The sequence below is a fragment of the Carettochelys insculpta genome, chromosome 8 (assembly GCF_033958435.1).
Source record: "Carettochelys insculpta isolate YL-2023 chromosome 8, ASM3395843v1, whole genome shotgun sequence".
NCBI classification, from domain to species: Eukaryota; Metazoa; Chordata; order Testudines; family Carettochelyidae; genus Carettochelys; species Carettochelys insculpta.
This window is the reverse complement of record NC_134144.1, coordinates 48,454,571-48,471,841: the sequence shown is the minus strand read 5'-3', so window position 1 is coordinate 48,471,841 and position 17,271 is coordinate 48,454,571. Positions and strand designations below refer to the sequence as shown.

General features: G+C 40.1%; 1 protein-coding gene across 33 annotated transcripts in view; it reads right to left on the bottom strand.

Annotated features, from left to right (window-relative positions):
* NEB (nebulin) overlaps nt 1-17,271 on the bottom strand; it is a 197,563-nt gene that overhangs the window by 97,734 nt on the left and 82,558 nt on the right. For all 33 annotated transcript variants that reach the window (XR_012646484.1, XM_075001956.1, XM_075001929.1 and 30 more), the window contains exons 64-80: nt 16,597-16,701; nt 16,382-16,489; nt 15,286-15,597; nt 14,320-14,523; nt 13,696-13,800; nt 12,336-12,443; nt 10,557-10,868; nt 8,849-9,052; nt 8,259-8,363; nt 7,515-7,622; nt 6,285-6,596; nt 5,071-5,274; nt 4,119-4,223; nt 3,897-4,004; nt 1,086-1,397; nt 335-538; nt 13-117 (exon numbers count right to left, since the gene is read on the bottom strand). Coding sequence is in view for 32 of the 33 variants with exons in the window: in XM_075001956.1 (XP_074858057.1) it covers nt 13-117; nt 335-538; nt 1,086-1,397; nt 3,897-4,004; nt 4,119-4,223; nt 5,071-5,274; nt 6,285-6,596; nt 7,515-7,622; nt 8,259-8,363; nt 8,849-9,052; nt 10,557-10,868; nt 12,336-12,443; nt 13,696-13,800; nt 14,320-14,523; nt 15,286-15,597; nt 16,382-16,489; nt 16,597-16,701 (3,021 nt within the window). In the remaining variant the exon portion in view is untranslated. The remainder of the gene's footprint in view (nt 1-12; nt 118-334; nt 539-1,085; nt 1,398-3,896; nt 4,005-4,118; nt 4,224-5,070; nt 5,275-6,284; nt 6,597-7,514; nt 7,623-8,258; nt 8,364-8,848; nt 9,053-10,556; nt 10,869-12,335; nt 12,444-13,695; nt 13,801-14,319; nt 14,524-15,285; nt 15,598-16,381; nt 16,490-16,596; nt 16,702-17,271) is intronic.

Sequence of the window (17,271 nt, the reverse complement as noted above, 5' to 3'; positions counted from 1 at the left end):
TAAAATACTTACATTGCTGATGTTCAGAGCATTGACTTTGGACTGCAGCATCTGAGGGGTGTCAGCAGGGAGGGTGAACTGTGTCTTCTCTTTATCCCAGGCTTCATGATAGAGATGCTAATAAGAAAGTAAAGACAGGATAATTTTATTACAGTGTGAAAGCTGCTGTAATATATTACTTTCAAATTAATTTGTATAACTGATATAAACCATTAATGGTTTGCACTATTACATGTGCCAGGGCTCTCCTTTTATGAATTTTTAACACAGGTGAAGAATCAAAACATGTTGGTATGAATGCAGAAAACATACGGAAACGTAACAGCTAGCTTACCTCACTGATCTGCTTAGAATTTATCTTAGCCAGAACAACTGGTAGCGAGTCAACAATGCTGGTGAATTTCAGCTCATCAGGCCGCTGACGGTATAATCTGTCATTCAGGAGCTCCTGGGCTTTCTTCACCCTGTCCACATCCACTGAACCCTCTGGCATCCAGCCAATGCCACGCAGCCATTCCAGGTCTGACTTGTACACATTCTACAAACAAACATATGTATATAATAACTACAGAAAAAAATCAGATACAAAATCTAATCTGTCCCCAATGTACCCAAGAAATAGAGCAGAATTTGGATGGCAACCCCACCATCAGAACTTTTCATGCAACAGGTAAGTTTGCCAAAGTTTCACAATTGCAGCTAACAGCACACACTCAAATACATGTGGTTTACCTGCATTGAATATGAGCTTCTCCAGACAGACTGCAATTTGGAGAAGAGCAAATTCTAATATTTTAGGCCATGTCTACACTCAACCCCACTTCCAGAAGGGGCCTGGTAATGAGCAGAGCAGAAGATGCAAATAAGGCATGGATTAAAATATCTATTTCATCATATGCATATTCCAGTGAGATCTCACTTCCAGAAAATCCCTTTCTGGAAGCAAAAGCTGCCATGTAGATGGGGCTCCTTTGGAAGGAAACGGGTACAGGTACATAATGGGTACATTTTACTCTAAAATATTTGAATAGATATTTGCATATACATGAATATAAAAGACTTCATTTGCATTTGATTTTACTCACATCACTTTGCAACTCGTAAGCCTTCTTAGCTTGGATCACGTCATTCTGATCTGGCAGACATGTCCACTGGTGCAGGTATTGGCGATAATCAACATCACTGACCAGTTCCTGACATTTCTTGGCCTGCACAATTCCCAGCATGTCCACTGGGCTACTGAATTTGGTTTTCCATTTCTCAAAATTTTTCTTGTACTCTCTGTCACTCTGGATCTTTCCAGCATGAATAGACCACATCATCTTTGGATCATCCTGGATGGTGCGGGCTCCCACATGGTGACCTCTCTGTTTTTCATATGCTTCTTTATATTTATACTATTAAGAACAGAAACAGAGTTCAGTAAGATTTTATATATTCGGTGAAAAAGAAAGGACCAAAACCTCAGAAGCATAATTTAGCTTTGTGTATATTAATGTCAAAGCAGCAGGCCAATTTATATTATTAGATGAGGACATGGCCTATTTAATATGAGGTGCCTCTGATATAAAACAAATAGAAATTAGCACATTGTTGTAAAAATAGCAAAATAATCATTAGTGATTGGTACTTTTTATGGTTTCAGAATAATAATAATAAAAGAAAAAAAGGTTTCTTGTAGGCAAATATCACAATTCAGAAGTTAAAATCCTTTGTATCTCCTTGCTCCCCAACTATCCATAATATGGGACACACACACATATATATATATATATATATATATATATCTTATGTTTGTTTAATCTCAATAATTTTAATGTTATAGTGTGATATCGGTCTCAGAGGGGTAGCTGTGTTAATCTGTAGCTTTAAAAACAACAAGCAGTCCTGTAGCACCTTAGAAACCAACGAGTTTATTAGGTCATGAGCTTTCATGAAGAAGTGAGTTTTATCCACAAAAGCCCACAACCTAATAAATTTGTTAGACTCCAAGGGTAGATCTACACAGCTAAATTAGTTCAAATTAAGAGGTATTATTTCAAAATAACTATCCTAGCATCTACATAATGCAACCGCTATTTCAAAATAATTTCGAAATAGAAGTTGACATTTCAAAATTGGCAAACCTCATTCTGGCTGTGTCTACACTTGCATTCCTCTTTCAAAAGAGGCATGCAAATGCGAGAAATCAAAATTGCAAATGAGGTGCAGATTTACATATCTTCCTGTTTTTTATGTGAAGAAGGGTTCTTCTGAAGATTGGGTTTACTTTTGAAAGAGCCATGTCTACACTGCTTTTCTTCTTTTGAAAGACGCTCTTTCAAAAGATATGCAAATGAGGCATCAGATATGCAAATCTGCATCTAATTTGCATTTTTGATTTCCCTCATTTGGATGCCTCTTTCGAAAGCACAATGCTAGTGTAGACACAGCCTCTATGAGGAATAGTGCATATTTCAAAATAGCTATTGTCAAATAGGCACTGTTAAGACAGGGAATAGATCTTGTTCAAAATAAACCATAGAAGCTGCGTCTACACGTGCACGCTACTTCGAAGTAGCGGCACTAACTTCGAAATAGCGCCCGTCGCGGCTACACGTGTTGGGCGCTATTTCGAAGTTGAAATCGACATTAGGCGGCGAGACGTCAAAGTCGCTAACCCCATGAGGGGATGGGAATAGCGCCCTACTTCGACGTTCAACATCGAAGTAGGGACGTGTAGACGATCCACGTCCCGCAACATCGAAATAGCGGGGTCCTCCATGGCGGCCATCAGCTGGGGGGTTGAGAGATACTCTCTCTCCAGCCCTTGCGGGGCTCTGTGGTCACCGTGTGCAGCAGCCCTTAGCCCAGGGCTTCTGGCTGCTGCTGCTGCAGCTGGGGGTCCGTGCTGCATATACAGGGTCTGCAACTAGTTGTTGGCTCTGTGTATCTTGCACTGTTTAATGAAAGTGTGTCTGGGAGGGGCCCTTTAAGGGAGCGACTTGCTGTTGAGTCCACCCCGTGACCCTGTCTGCAGCTGTGCCTGGCTCCCTTATTTCGATGTGTGCTACTTTGGCGTGTAGACGTTCCCTCGCAGCGCCTATTTCGATGTTGGGCTGAGCAACGTCGAAGTTGAACATCGACGTTGCCGGCCCTGGAGGACGTGTAGACGTTATTAATCGAAATAGGCTATTTCGATGTCGCTACTTCAAAATTAGCTATTTCGATGTAGCGTGCACGTGTAGACGTAGCCAGAGTGTCCAATGGCTCTATTTCAGAATAGGCTCTTTATGCGTAGACACTGTATTCCCAAATAGCTGAGGGCTATTATGAAATGCATTTTTGTGTATAGCAATGTTATATTGAAATAAGCTATTGTGGAATAGCTCTTCAAGAATAGCTTATTTGGAAATAAGGCTGCTGTGTAGACATATCCTAAGATGCCAAAAGACTGCTTATTATTAATGTTATATTGGCTATTTTTCTGCACTTAGACCTATTTCTATTATGTTTATTTTTGTGGACTTTTGAAATCAGAATTTGGTATACTTTTATTTTTTAAAAAATGAGGAGTCCTGTAGCACCTTAAAGATTAATAGATTTATTTGCATAAAGCTTTCATGAGTAAATCCACTGCATTGTACCACTATATCTGACAAACTGGGTTTCACCTATGAAAGACTATGCCCAAATAAATTTGTTAGTCTTCAAGGTGTCACAGTACTCCTCACTGTTTTTGCAGATACAGACTTACATGGCTACCCCTCCAAGATTCTTATTTTTAATCATTTATTATTCTATTCCCATGTTTTGTCATTTGAAAGAATGCTTAATTACTTCACAAGTTTACTGAAAATAAAATGAGAAACTCCCTTACTATAAAATTAAAACGAGAGATTAGCAGAAGCACATACATCACTAGCAATATCTCTTGATGCCTTTGCACTTCGAATTGGAATTGCATCTGCTCTTACGTCATAGTCCTTCATCTTGGATTTTTCCCAACCTTGCGTGTAAAGTTTCTATAGAGTGGAAGACAAAATGGCAGATGAGGAAATACAGCATTACAAAATATAAACTGTGATTTGGAATTATGTTTTTGTATTTGTTTGAGATCGCTTTTAAAATACACTTACATGGCTAACGTTAGCTGAATTGGCTTTTGCCAACAAAATCTCTGGGGTATCTGGCATGACATGAATTGTGGTTTTGTCAGCATTCCAGGCTTCTGTGTATAAACGCTGTGAAAGGAGGAAAAATAATTTTGAAATAGATTTTAATTAACCAGTTGTTTGCAAGTGAAAGGTTTTCATACTTTAACTCCGCAATGTTTTCAAAGAAAAACTAATTGGGTTTGTAGGTGATTTTACTCAGTGGTGTCTAGATATCAAATAATCTTATCTGCCAGCTTTTAATCATTTAAGTATGACTGTACTATGCATTTAGCACAATTAGCCTACAGCTGATCTAATGTGCATTGAAGCCAACAGAAAGACTCCTACTGATTATGATGAGATTTGGATCAGGCCTCTCATGAATACAATTGTGGGGCTTGGACTGAGACTCTAAGAAAGTTACAGGTCTGTAATAGATATGCATTGCCTGCCTGTGCCCAAAGAAGCTTGCTTCAAAGTGCTCTAACACCAGTGCAGAAGCCTTGCACACAGTCCTAGGCACCACTTAACCCCAACTTAGACACATAACATTTGGAGTTAAGGTATGTAAAGTGTCACATGTAGAACGTAGGCTCTGAAGCAAACATCTTCCTCTGTGAGATCGATACTTCACCTGCTGGCCTCTGTGTTCTGAATTATTTTCAATTTTCACATGATTTAAAGGATTAGTACACATAGAATGCATTAAATAAATCCCGTCTGGATGAAGAAAGCAGTGATATCCAACATCCGAAAGAAGAGGGGACAACCGTCTTACCTACTGCAAAGGATCCACAGGGCTCTTGGTAACCACTGCTAACTAGCAACGGCAGCTGTCCAACATTGTGCTCACCTCTTTCAACCAAAGTGCATCTCCCTGCTGTGAAGAAACTCTAGAAGTCAACACATTTGAGAATTTTTCTGGGACACTCACCTTGTTCATTGTCTCAGCATTTTGCTTTGCCAAAACCAACTCCAGGGAATCGGTCACACTGGTAAATTTGATTTTGTCTGGGGGCTGGCGGTATTGTTTTTCGCTCAGGATTTCTCCAGCTCTCTTAGCCTTCTCAACATCCAAGGAACCAATGGGGACCCAGCCTGTACCCTTCAGCCATTCCAGGTCTGATTTATAAACAGTCTAAAATTTAATTAACATTCAGTCATTTCCAGGAGCAAGCAAATGAAAATATGTATAAATGTAACTGACGTATACACCACTCACTTCATGTCACATTATCTATTACTACAAAAATTGTAGAGAAAATAATTATTACACAGCCACAATGAATAAGAAAATGGAAGGACTCCACAGAGCCATTATTAGGGAACCAATAATAGATCAAAGATCAAGGAAACAGAAAGTATTTGGTGATAAAGGATTAGTGACAGGATGAAGAACATTTAATTTTTTTACCAGACAGCAAAGGCAGAAACAGCCAAAGAGGGTTTGCTGTGCTGGGGAAGAGGAGGAGAAAATTGAGCCCAACTGGGATCACCCTTCCCCTGTATTCATAACTGCATAACCCCTCAATTTTGGGAGCACGAGGACCCAGACAGAGCCTACCTCAATTACTTCCCTCTCACCATCATTGTTAGTGAGCTGCAGAGAAGAGCCATTCAGGGATTTCAGATGGTGGGTAAGAAAGCTGCCAAAGCAACTGTCTGTGGACTTCAGAACATTCAGAAAACCTTCTACAGCTTCAACTAAACTTTCTCTGTCCTGTGCTAACTAGCTGTTTGCTCCACCCACTTCCACCTAGTCGCTTCACCTGAGCTTCATTTCACACCTGCCTCCTCTTACCATCATTTCACTCTTCCTGACCTATCGTCCTTCCGTTTAGATTTAGTTGTACTCCTCCTAAGAAACCCCATCAAATACTATGGAATTTGCTGCCCTCTCATTCTTTACCCTTATGTGTTCTACCCTGCCCCACTACTCCATTTCTGTCTTGCCTATTTAGACTGTAAGCTCTTTGGGTCAGTGACTGTCTGCTACTCTGTGTTGGTAAAGCACCTAGGGCCACGGGGTCCCACTCTTGGTTGGTCCTCAGGCATTGTCATAATAATCACATTAATTGGACATCTTTGTGCATGTATGCTCAGGTAGAATTGGACCTTTTGCATATAATACATATACTGTGTACTCACATCACTCTGTAACTCATAGGCTTTCTTGGCCTGGATGACATCATTCTGGTCTGGCAGACATGTCCACTGATGCAGGTAACTGCGGTAATCAACATCACTGACCAACGTCTGACATATCTTGGCCTGAACGATTCCCAGCATGTCCACTGGGCTACTGTATTTGGTCTTCCATTTTTCAAAGTCTTTCTTGTACTCCCTGTCACTCTGGATCTTGGCTACATGCATAGACCACATCATCTTAGGATCATCCTGGACGTTCCGGGCTCCCACAAGGTGGCCAAGTTGTTTGCGATACCCTTCTTTGTATTTGTACTAAAATAAAATATATTTGTAGTCACTGTGCCAGTTTTTAATTTGGAAATGATGTACCCAGCTGTCTATTTTGTTCATTTTGTTCAAGAGAACAATAGTTTAAGGTACTGTACCTTGTTATCTTTACAAACATACTACTATTCAATGTACTTACCTAACCTCTAAACCACCTACTCATTATCTTTTTTGAGGTCCCACATCCTTTTAAATTTTAAGATGTGCTTTTTCCTTAAGAATTTTACTACACAATATCTGATGACATTTAACATCCACTAGTATCTTTATTCACTATTTAATTTGTGACTTCAAGGACAAAACCAACCTGGACAGTGAAGAACCTTCTAACTCCTCACTGGTGTTGCCCCAAGTCAGCAGTGAGGCTCACATGCAGAGCAGTGAAAGGAAGATTTTATTGTCTATGCCACTGCACATGCCATATCTGTTTCATGGATGTCTTCAGTCACATAGGCTTTCAGTACAGCTATTGTTCATCAGCAATAAAATCTTCTCATGGCAGAAAGGATGCTTGTTTAGGATTGTCATTATTTATCATTTTTCTGGATGATTTTAGCATTTATTTCTTATCTCAGACATAGTAAATTGGTGATTTATATAATCTCACTATGGGCCAGAACCACCCCCCATTGTACTCAGTAGAAATACTTCAGTGGGCATAAGACTATGCTTTATATTATTAATTCTATCACTGCAATGTATATGTCTAAAGCATCCATCACTGTAGATTTTGAGATGGTCCTTTCTTTCCATATGAAAGAAGCATGCACTATAATTACAGGAAAGCAAGAGAATCTATTGTACATTTTTTAATTATTTACATGGAAAAACTATAGAAGACAAATTCTGAACTGTCTTCCATAAGAAACATGTGCCTGTAGATATAATAAAAAGGCAACTTACTTCACTGGCAATATTTCTGGATGCCTTGGCAGCTTGGATTGGAATGGCATCAACACGCAAATCATAACCTCTCTTCTTCATTTCCTCCATTGCTAGTTTGTACAGTTTCTATGAGAAAGGAGAACATTTACATTTTTATCTCATTAACCTGGCATTTGACTCACCTCCCTTGTGGTTAAGCATCTTACACATATATAACAAAGCCCATTAAATCGCTAAAAACATCATTAATGTTCAAAATGTATAAACCTGATTTAAGTATGACGCAAGTAGACAAGTATGGAAAATGTCCAATGCCCATATTGTACAAATGTGGCAGCAGTTAAGGAGTGGAAAGCAGGAATGGTGGGAGTCTATCAAAGAAATGGGGGAGAGGTATTCCCAGATGTTACATTTTGCCCTGCTTCAAACTTACATTATTTCCGGTGAAACTTTGTTTTCCCATGGACATTTGGGCAAAATGAAAGCCTGGAGTTTTCCCAGCATGCTATTTAAATATGCCCAGGGCATACCACAGCATAAGTTCTGAGATTAATGCTAATGGTACTTTTGAAAAATCAGAAGTGAGACACCAAGAAGATCATTTAAATTATAGAAAAAACCTGTCATGACTCACTTTGCTGGCCACATGTGGGACTATACAGCTAAGCAGCATGATCATATTCATTGAAAAACCAGAGATGGAAAAAACTATACTGTCCAGAGCTCATCATTTCATTTTCTTAGCATTTTACTTTCACCCACCTCACTGTAGTTTATTCGGTTGAGTTTTGCTAGTGTGATTTCTGGAGTGTCAGGCATGACATGAATTGTGGTCTTGTCTTTGTTCCATGCTTCAGTGTATAAGCGCTAAGAGGGAAAGTAGGAAGAGACTATGGTTATTTCTGAAAATAAATGAAATATGTAATTCTGTAACAACTTACAGTAACTATTAACCAAATCTTGCCATCATTACTCTGCAAAACTCTTATCATAGGCAAAGGATATTTACATGGGGGAGAGGCGCTCATATTTTGATCCATATTTAGAAATTAATTACATCAGTTAACAATAATAAAAAGCTGAAATAAACCCAAGGTGTCTGATGAGCTACAGTAGCTGTCTACACACATATGACAATGTGCATTGTGATATCCAGAATAAACTTAATAACTTGATTCTTGCTTTATATGTGTCTTCTTTTGCTTAGTAAGGTAGATCCTACATACGTCTTTGGAAACATATTCTATTATTGCAGGATTTGAGCATTACTTTGAGTCACACTATTCCTAACTTTATGTTTTTAATAGTGAGTAGCATAGCACAGATATGTTACTCAACAAATCATCACTCACCTTATTCATTGTCTCTGCATTTTGCTTGGCTAAGATCATTTCTAGAGAATCTGTCACACTGGTAAATTTGAATTTGTCTGGAGGCTGACGGTATATTTTATCACTTAAGATCTCTCCAGCTTTCTTCACTTTTTCAACATCCAGGGAACCAACTGGAACCCAACCAATGCCTCTCAGCCACTGGAGATCTGACTTGTAGCAATTCTATTAACAATAAATAGAAAAATAATTTTTCGGTTCAATTTCCCAGCTTATCATCCCAGTACGCTTTATCAAAATTTTACAACTACTGAACAGCTAGCCAGCTTTGAGTAAAACATACAGCATATGGAAAAGGAGGGGTCAGAAGCTATTACGTAGTAAAATATATATTTGTATCGCAATTCAGGAGTGAAATACTGGTCCATTGAAGGAAATGGCAAAACTATCTTTTCATCCACAGAATGCATCATTAGAAAGCAATACTATACAAAAGATCCTTGTTTAGAACTCATCTCAAGCTTTTCTTTTCAAAGTTGCACTCTGAGACTCAAACAATGCTATCCAGCAACTCGTGGTATGTTTAATTTTATCAACATCCTTTTCTTACTTCTCTGCTGTCATCCTTTTACATACATCCCTCCTGTCCCCTACTCTACACTCCAGCTACATTCTAGAAAACTCCCTTTGTCCCCAGATTTTGCACCTTTCTTGATGGCCACCTTCACAACCTATCATTTACTACATATCAAGTATATTTCTTTCACTCAGGCTCCTCTCTAATTACAACATTGCTGTTGTGACACTGCTTATTATGATTTCCAAGACCAGCATCTGATGAAGTGAGTCTGTGCTCACGAAGGCTCATGCTCAAAACTTTTCTGTTAGTCCATAAGGTACCACAGGACCCTTCATTGCTGCTTATTATGGTCAGGCTCGCTGATGGGGGAGCGAAAAAGGGCAGATGCCCTGAGACCCAGCAATTCAATAAGGCCCAGAGCTGCCTGGCTGTCACCAACTTTATTGCAGGAGCAGCAGTAGCCCAAGCCCCAGGGCCTTAAAATCACCACTGGAACATGGCGTGACATGTTCCTGGTGGCTCTCCGGGCTGGCTGCTGGGGGGAAGGGAGAAGCATGGCATGCTCCAGGTGGTGCTGAGTGCTGGATGCCCCAGCCTTGCCCCTCCTGGGTGTGCAAAGCCAGACTCCTCCCCTTTGCCCAGGGGCCGGCAAGTCTGTTAGCCCCCTTAACTGAGGTTCACAATTTTAGCTTCAGTGATAGTGCTGAAATGAAACCATCAAAGCACAATTACAAGCTTTGTGCTCTATGAACATTTTCTTTCATATATTGATTTGCACAGGTCCCTTCTTTAACCCTTTCTCATTTTGCCTGAAGGTCCAGGTTTTGAAATAAAACCAAAATTTCAAAGTAGTGATCTTTGCTGAAACCTCTACATTGCACCTGGCTCAAAACCACTAGCAATTAAGAATTTTACATAGTGTCTATAATAAATCATATATGGAGACAAAGTGCTTAAGCCTGTTTTCACTTACAAATTTCAGCAAATTAAGGAATCTCTCAGTGGATTTAATCCAAGTTTCAATTAGTAGCAAAACCTGTTACAACACTAGATTGGCTCCGCTGTTTTCAGTACGTGAAATCATTTTTCACCAAGGCAGAGTGTCAAAATACAAGCATCTTTTGGAACTGAAACTGAAGAGGTACTTACGTCACTCTGTAGATCATACGCCTTTCTGGCATGGATGACATCGTTCTGGTCTGGCAGACATGTCCACTGGTGCAGAGGATGTCTATAATCAATGTCACTGACCAGTTCCTGGCATTTCTTGGCCAGCACAACTCCCAGCATGTCCACTGGACTAGTGTATTTGGTCTTCCATTTCTCAAAATCTTTCTTGTACTCCCTGTCACTCTGGATCTTGGCTACATGCATAGACCACATCATCTTGGGATCATCCTGGATGCTGCGGGCTCCCACGTGGTGGCCAAGCTGCTTGCGATACCCTTCTTTGTATTTGTACTGGAGGAAAAGAAACAAAATGTTATGATCCTTTAATTAATAATGTTGTGACTATTAATTTTGAAGAGTTCTAACATGAAACTCTCCAAAAATTATTTATAAATTCTAGCTATCAGGATACTTTCAAGGTATGTTATTGGAGTGAAGTCATGGGTTTACATTCTAGGCAACTAGTTTGTGAACTGGAACTTTAAAAGAAATAGACATCCTGGGCTATCATGTATGATTAAAATTTATTCTTTTAATCTTAAAGAGAAATAATTTATATATGTGTATATGCTATTTTTTAAGAATTAAAGGTTTAATTAATGTAATGCATCTTTTGTCCTACAATTATGTAACACAAAAGACCCTTATCTATGCTGGGGTGACCAAACTCACTGACTTCCCAAGCCATATATGACAACTGTCAGAAGTTCAGGAGCTGGGGCACTCCTTCCAAGGTTCGAGGTTTCAGCCCCACGATGGACTGATGGGACTAGGCGTGTCTGCCTTGCAAGAAGCAGGGCTTTTGGAGGCTATGTCCCAAGGACGGTGACTGCTGGGGCTAGGAACTTCAGCCCAGCAGCAAAGGGGGTCTTAGGGCATCATTCCTCTCAGAAGCACCTGCCATAGCTCAGGTCTTCATTCCCATGCCTGCTGATGAAGTCCCAAGCTCAAGCAGTTGCACCCCATAGCACTGAAGCCCTGATGGCAGAAGGTAGAGGTGACTTGCAAGGAAGAGAGACATGGGGTACCTTGCCCCCCATTTTTGCCAGGGTTTGCTGGCCCCTTTTGGTCACATGGTGCCTCTGGGCCCCCTACCTGCACTTCAGCTGCTGGAGCCAGCAGGTTGGTATGTGTGATCATGGGGAAAGGCAGCAGCAAACACCTGCGAGCCGCAGGGAGAACCATTTGCTGCTGCTGCTCCACATGGAGGTACCAGTTGTGAAGCTCCAGTATGGGGTCACCGAGGGTGAGAAGAGTACATGGCTGGGGGGATGTAATTCAAGCTGTTGTGGGGGGAACCATTAAAACGTGCTCCCTCCCAGTCTCAGCAGGCAAGAAGCCACCTATGGCAGCAGCCCCTACCCTCAACTAGCCTCACTACCTCACTGCAAAGCAGAAATTCCGAGCTTCCCCACCGCCATGCCCCTTGCAGTCTGTTAGGCAGAGAATAGGCAGAGTGGGGTGGGGACCCTGTGAGCTGCTCTAACTGTAAAGGAGCCACATGCAATTCACAAGCTGTGGTTTGGCCACCCCTGAACTACATGGTGCATGTGAAGCTGAGTCCCTTAGTATTTTAATTTGTAATTATTTTTATTTTCAAAGTTAACATGATTAAATATACATGCTACAGCTTTACAACACATAAACCACGTCTTCATTAATTGATTCAAACCCCTCTTTTGCAGAATTTACATATGCAAGTTGCTGAATGCAAAGGGCCAGTGTAAGCACGTGGAGAAATAAAGAGCAGTTTCTTACATCGCTGGCGATATCTCTGGATGCTTTGGCACTCTTGATGGGAATAGCATCAATTCGCAGGTCACAACCTCTCTTCTTTGCCTCTTCCATAGCAAGCTTATACAAGCTCTGGAAAAGGAAATTAAAGTTAAACCCTCATAGCTGGTCTTTGCAGTTGCCTTCTCTGTAAAACAGCTCAGAAAAACAACTAGAAAAATTATCATACAATTTATTGAGATCTAATAATCTAATTTTCTTAGCTTAAGAAATGGTATATATTTAGATCAGCTAAGGATCTGGGCCAGAGTCTAGCTAATGATTGCACCATTCATCTGTCTTCTTCTTTAGCTGATGTAGGTTGTAATTTTCAAAGCAAACACCTTTTGATGCTTATGTATTTGCTTTTTAAGCACCACGTTGGATGTTATTTGTCTGATGATACAGGATGAATTTCTCCGCTTTCTCGCACTAATACTTTTAATAGGAAAAGCCCTCAGCAATTCATTGGTGGACCCATTTGTGGATCTTTAACTCATACTGGTGATCACTTACCAAAGGATTAATCCCACTGAAGTCAGTGGGACTCTTGTCAGAAGAGTGTTCAATATAAAAATTCCACAATCAAGTGCAAAAATGATTTATACTCAGATATGAACATTTTTATGTTGACATTTTAGAGGGTAAATGGTATGGGATAACTCAAGAAAATTACTGCAAATAGTTATTTCACCTCACTAGTCCAGGATTCTCAGTCTGGCAACATCCATGGTCTGGCATGATTTTAGTTAGCTGTGCATCCATTTGTCATGGGTGTGGCCAAGTTTCTTGTGGTCCCATAAAGTTTGTTTATAGCCACCAGTCCTGGCTCTCAGTGTTCTGTGCTGTTACTCAGCTGTAATTTACCACTTGAGGGCCGTGTGTACACGTGCCCCAAACTTCGAAATGGCCATGCAAATGGCCATTTCGAAGTTTACTAATGAAGCGCTGAAATGCATATTCAGCGCTTCATTAGCATGCAGGCTGCTGCGGCGCTTCGAAATTGATACGCCTTGCTGCCGCGCGGCGCGTCCAGACGGGGCTCCTTTTCGAAAGGACTCCGGCTACTTCGAAGTCCCCTTATTCTCATCAGCTCATGGCACGTGTAGACGTAGCCAATGTCTTCTAAGAACCGAGTGAGCAGTAGAAGAGTTGGTAATGCTGTTAGGCAATACTGACCCCCGAAGTTCAACAAACTCCCTTTTTCAGCACCAGTCAAGTCCTGAGGGTGCCGGACTAGAGAGGTTCAACCTGCATTAGTCAAGCCTATGAGACAGCATGATTCCACCTAGATTGTTAATGTGCTCGTGGTGGCAGTCGTGGTGGCATCTATACTTTTACTCACCTGGCTATAGTTGACCTTGTTCTGTCTTGCCAGTGTAATCTCTGGTGTGTCAGGCATCATATGGATTTGAATCTTGTCTTTATCCCAGGCCTCAGTATATAAACGCTGCATATGAAATAACAAATGTTAAGCAGTTTATGAACCAATAGTGATCAACATATGGAGACCTCATAAAACATATAATTTCAAGAAAAGTCTAAATAATAAAATATCTACATTCACATTAGATATTAATGTGAAATCCTCACATTGCAGGATTTCAATGGAAGAATAATTCCGATTCTTTCTTACTTTACTCTCCCTCTGTACAGAATTACTAACAAAAATGTCAATTAAGTCAATTGAAAGACTCTCATTAATAATAATATGCTTTGAATCAGGTCCACATAATGTAGGTAAGCACTGAGGCCCTGAATACAAGGACAACCTATTTTAATGTATGGACATATTTGGAGATAATTAGTTCCCAGCTATTTTACAAATCACTAACATATGCGCCTGGAACAAGAACTAACTGATCATTATTGCATGGATTTAATATTTATTTTATAATGTAATTTGTGTCTAATATACATCTTTAATGGTTTATAGCAGTAGTACCTTTCTCAGAGAGCTAGAACTCACCTTATTCATTGTCTCTGCATTATGCTTGGCCAAGACCATTTCGAGAGAATCTGTTACACTAGTGAATTTGAATTTGTCAGGTGGCTGACGATATATATTGTCACTAAGGATCTCTCCAGCCTTCTTGGCTTTTTCAACATCCAAGGAACCAATTGGGACCCAACCAATGCCTCTCAACCATTGAAGATCTGACTTGTAGCAATTCTAACAGTAAATACAAAGGTAACAAGTTAGTTAACATACCCAGTTAAACATCCCAGGATATCTAATGCAGGGACTGCTCTAGCCCTGTAGACTGTGGCAGACCTCTCTCCTCCCTCACTGCACCAGCTCTTAGCCAGCCTGCTATTAACTCTCCAGTGAGCCCAGATGCATATTGCCTTCCCATCTTCCTCATGGATCCCCCATCTTACTACCTGTCAGGAAAAGCCTAGAGAAAATATGTGCTTTTCACTAACCACTGAAAGTCAACAGTCTTGTCATGAATTTCAGAGTCAAGGGGCCTCCAACTAAGACCACTCTGACCCAGGTGTCCACTTCTACAGCTGTGAGTTCAGGCGCCTTAGCTGAGCTGGAAGGATGAGACCATCTCATTAGGTGATATTGTAACTATAACAAGATCAAGCCACTCTAGACACCCTAGACATGGCTCACTATGATTTCCTGCTCAAGTGAGGTTAAGAGTCAATCAATCAGCATAATTCTTAGAACCGTAGCCTGTGACTTTATTCAGCCACAGAGAAAGTAATCATAGAATAGCACTTTGTGATGGAGACCAGGTGTGGAGTTCACTTTCAGAGCTTGTCTTTAGCATGTCTCACAGCACAATGGAGTAATTAAACCACTATTCCTGGGGCTTCAGCTTCTCTACACCCACCTAAAGAAAAAAATATGATTCTGAAAGCATAATTTGCTATGCAACTATGAGCACTGATTTATCTGGGAGCTCTCTCATTTAGTACTCACGTCACTCTGGAGCTCATACGCCTTTCTGGCATGGATGACATCGTTCTGGTCTGGCAGACATGTCCACTGGTGCAGAGGATGTCTATAATCAATGTCACTGACCAGTTCCTGGCATTTCTTGGCCAGCACAACTCCCAGCATGTCCACTGGACTAGTGTATTTGGTCTTCCATTTCTCAAAATCTTTCTTGTACTCCCTGTCACTCTGAATCTTGGCTACATGCATAGACCACATCATCTTGGGATCATCCTGGATGCTGCGGGCTCCCACGTGGTGGCCAAGCTGCTTGCGATACCCTTCTTTGTATTTGTACTGTAGGCCAAAAAATAAAAAGTTCAACAAGTTTCCGATCTCTTCCTAAGAAAACCCAGAATTTAGGAAAAGGCTTACACGTACGAGTCCCTTAAGTATGTAAGAAATATTGTGACTATAGTAGGACCAAGCACGTTACTTCCCTGGGTTCCAATGTGTACACTTTCAAAATGCAACAAGATAAAATTAGCTTGGCAAACTCTGTCAGGACAAAGTTCTCCTGTGACTGTGGATAATGACTCTACGTCGCCATTGCGATGTCAAAAGTCTCAACCAACATTCAGCCTAAAATCCAGACCAAAGTGCCTTTGTACAAAACGCCTTTGTACAAAAAGTCAGCTCATCAACATGCCCAAATTCATTTAATTTCCATATAACAGTTTCAGTTGAATGAGCATTTTACCAGGAAAAGTTCAGATGGATAGTGCTGGAAAATAACATCTCAACAGAAAGATTAATTAATCTAGGAATACTGACTAGCAAGTATTATGTTGAATAAGAACTATTGGTTAGAATTAAAGCTAGACAAGATAACTTCATTTGTCACACTTCCAGGTAGTCAAACAGAGCGCAACAAATAGACAACAGACACTAAGAACATAATCTGTCACAGGCCTACAGAAACTGAAGGGAAGATTTTATTCCAGGTTCAAAAAGAATTTACTGATTTATTGTTCAAAAAGGGTTTTTGACTAAGCATGATTGTGTTGATGGAATTTCCCCTTTGCTCACTATGATGTTGAGCCCGATTGAAAAGTGAGGAGAAAGACCCAAAGTTACTTACCTCACTTGCTATATCACGAGAGGCTTTGGCTGCCTTGATTGGAATGGCATCTACCCGTAGGTCATAGCCTTTCTTCTTCTCCTCTTCCATTGCAAGTCTGTACAGTTTCTAAAATCATAACAAACTTTCATTGCTTTTGTGAAATAATGCACTTTCTTTTCAATGAAACTTGTCTTACAAGCTGACTTTTAATTTCTTAGAAAGGCACCACTTACATCACTGAAATTCACTTTGTTCTGCTGTGCCAGTAAAATACCAGGGGTATCTGGCATAATATGGATACTAGTTTTATCTTTGTTCCAAGCTTCTGTATATGAACGCTGAAAAACAAACAACAAAAATGTAGTAAAATATTTATAATCACAAAAATCTTAGTCATTAATATCATAGATAGTAATTCTGACTCAGTGTGATCAAGGTCAGCAAGCTTAAAAGTTTCAAGAGGCCAGAAAACCAAAACTTAAACAAGAACAGAAATTCTATTGTTTGCACCGACCCAGAGCCCACTGCAAATTGAAGGATTTGATCATTTAAAAATAAAGGTCAGATACTGATACTCATTCTCATTGAATAGTATCCTGGCCACACAGCACTGCTCAGTGATTTAAGTAGGATTTTTGAGTGCCATATTATTTGACAGGTAAAATCCTGGCTCTGCTGAAATCTATGGACATTTTGCTTCAAAAGGTATAAAGATATCACCCAGCATGATTAATCTACATTGAATCACAGCAAATAAAGCAAGTTTTGTGCATCAACAAAGATAGTTTTTACATGGTCTTTGTCAATGATGGTTCAGATTTAAATAGTTAATACTTCATAATTTGCTGGCAAATAATTATACTTCCAAAATATCAAAGCTGTTAAATCTTATTAATAGGGCAATTCAT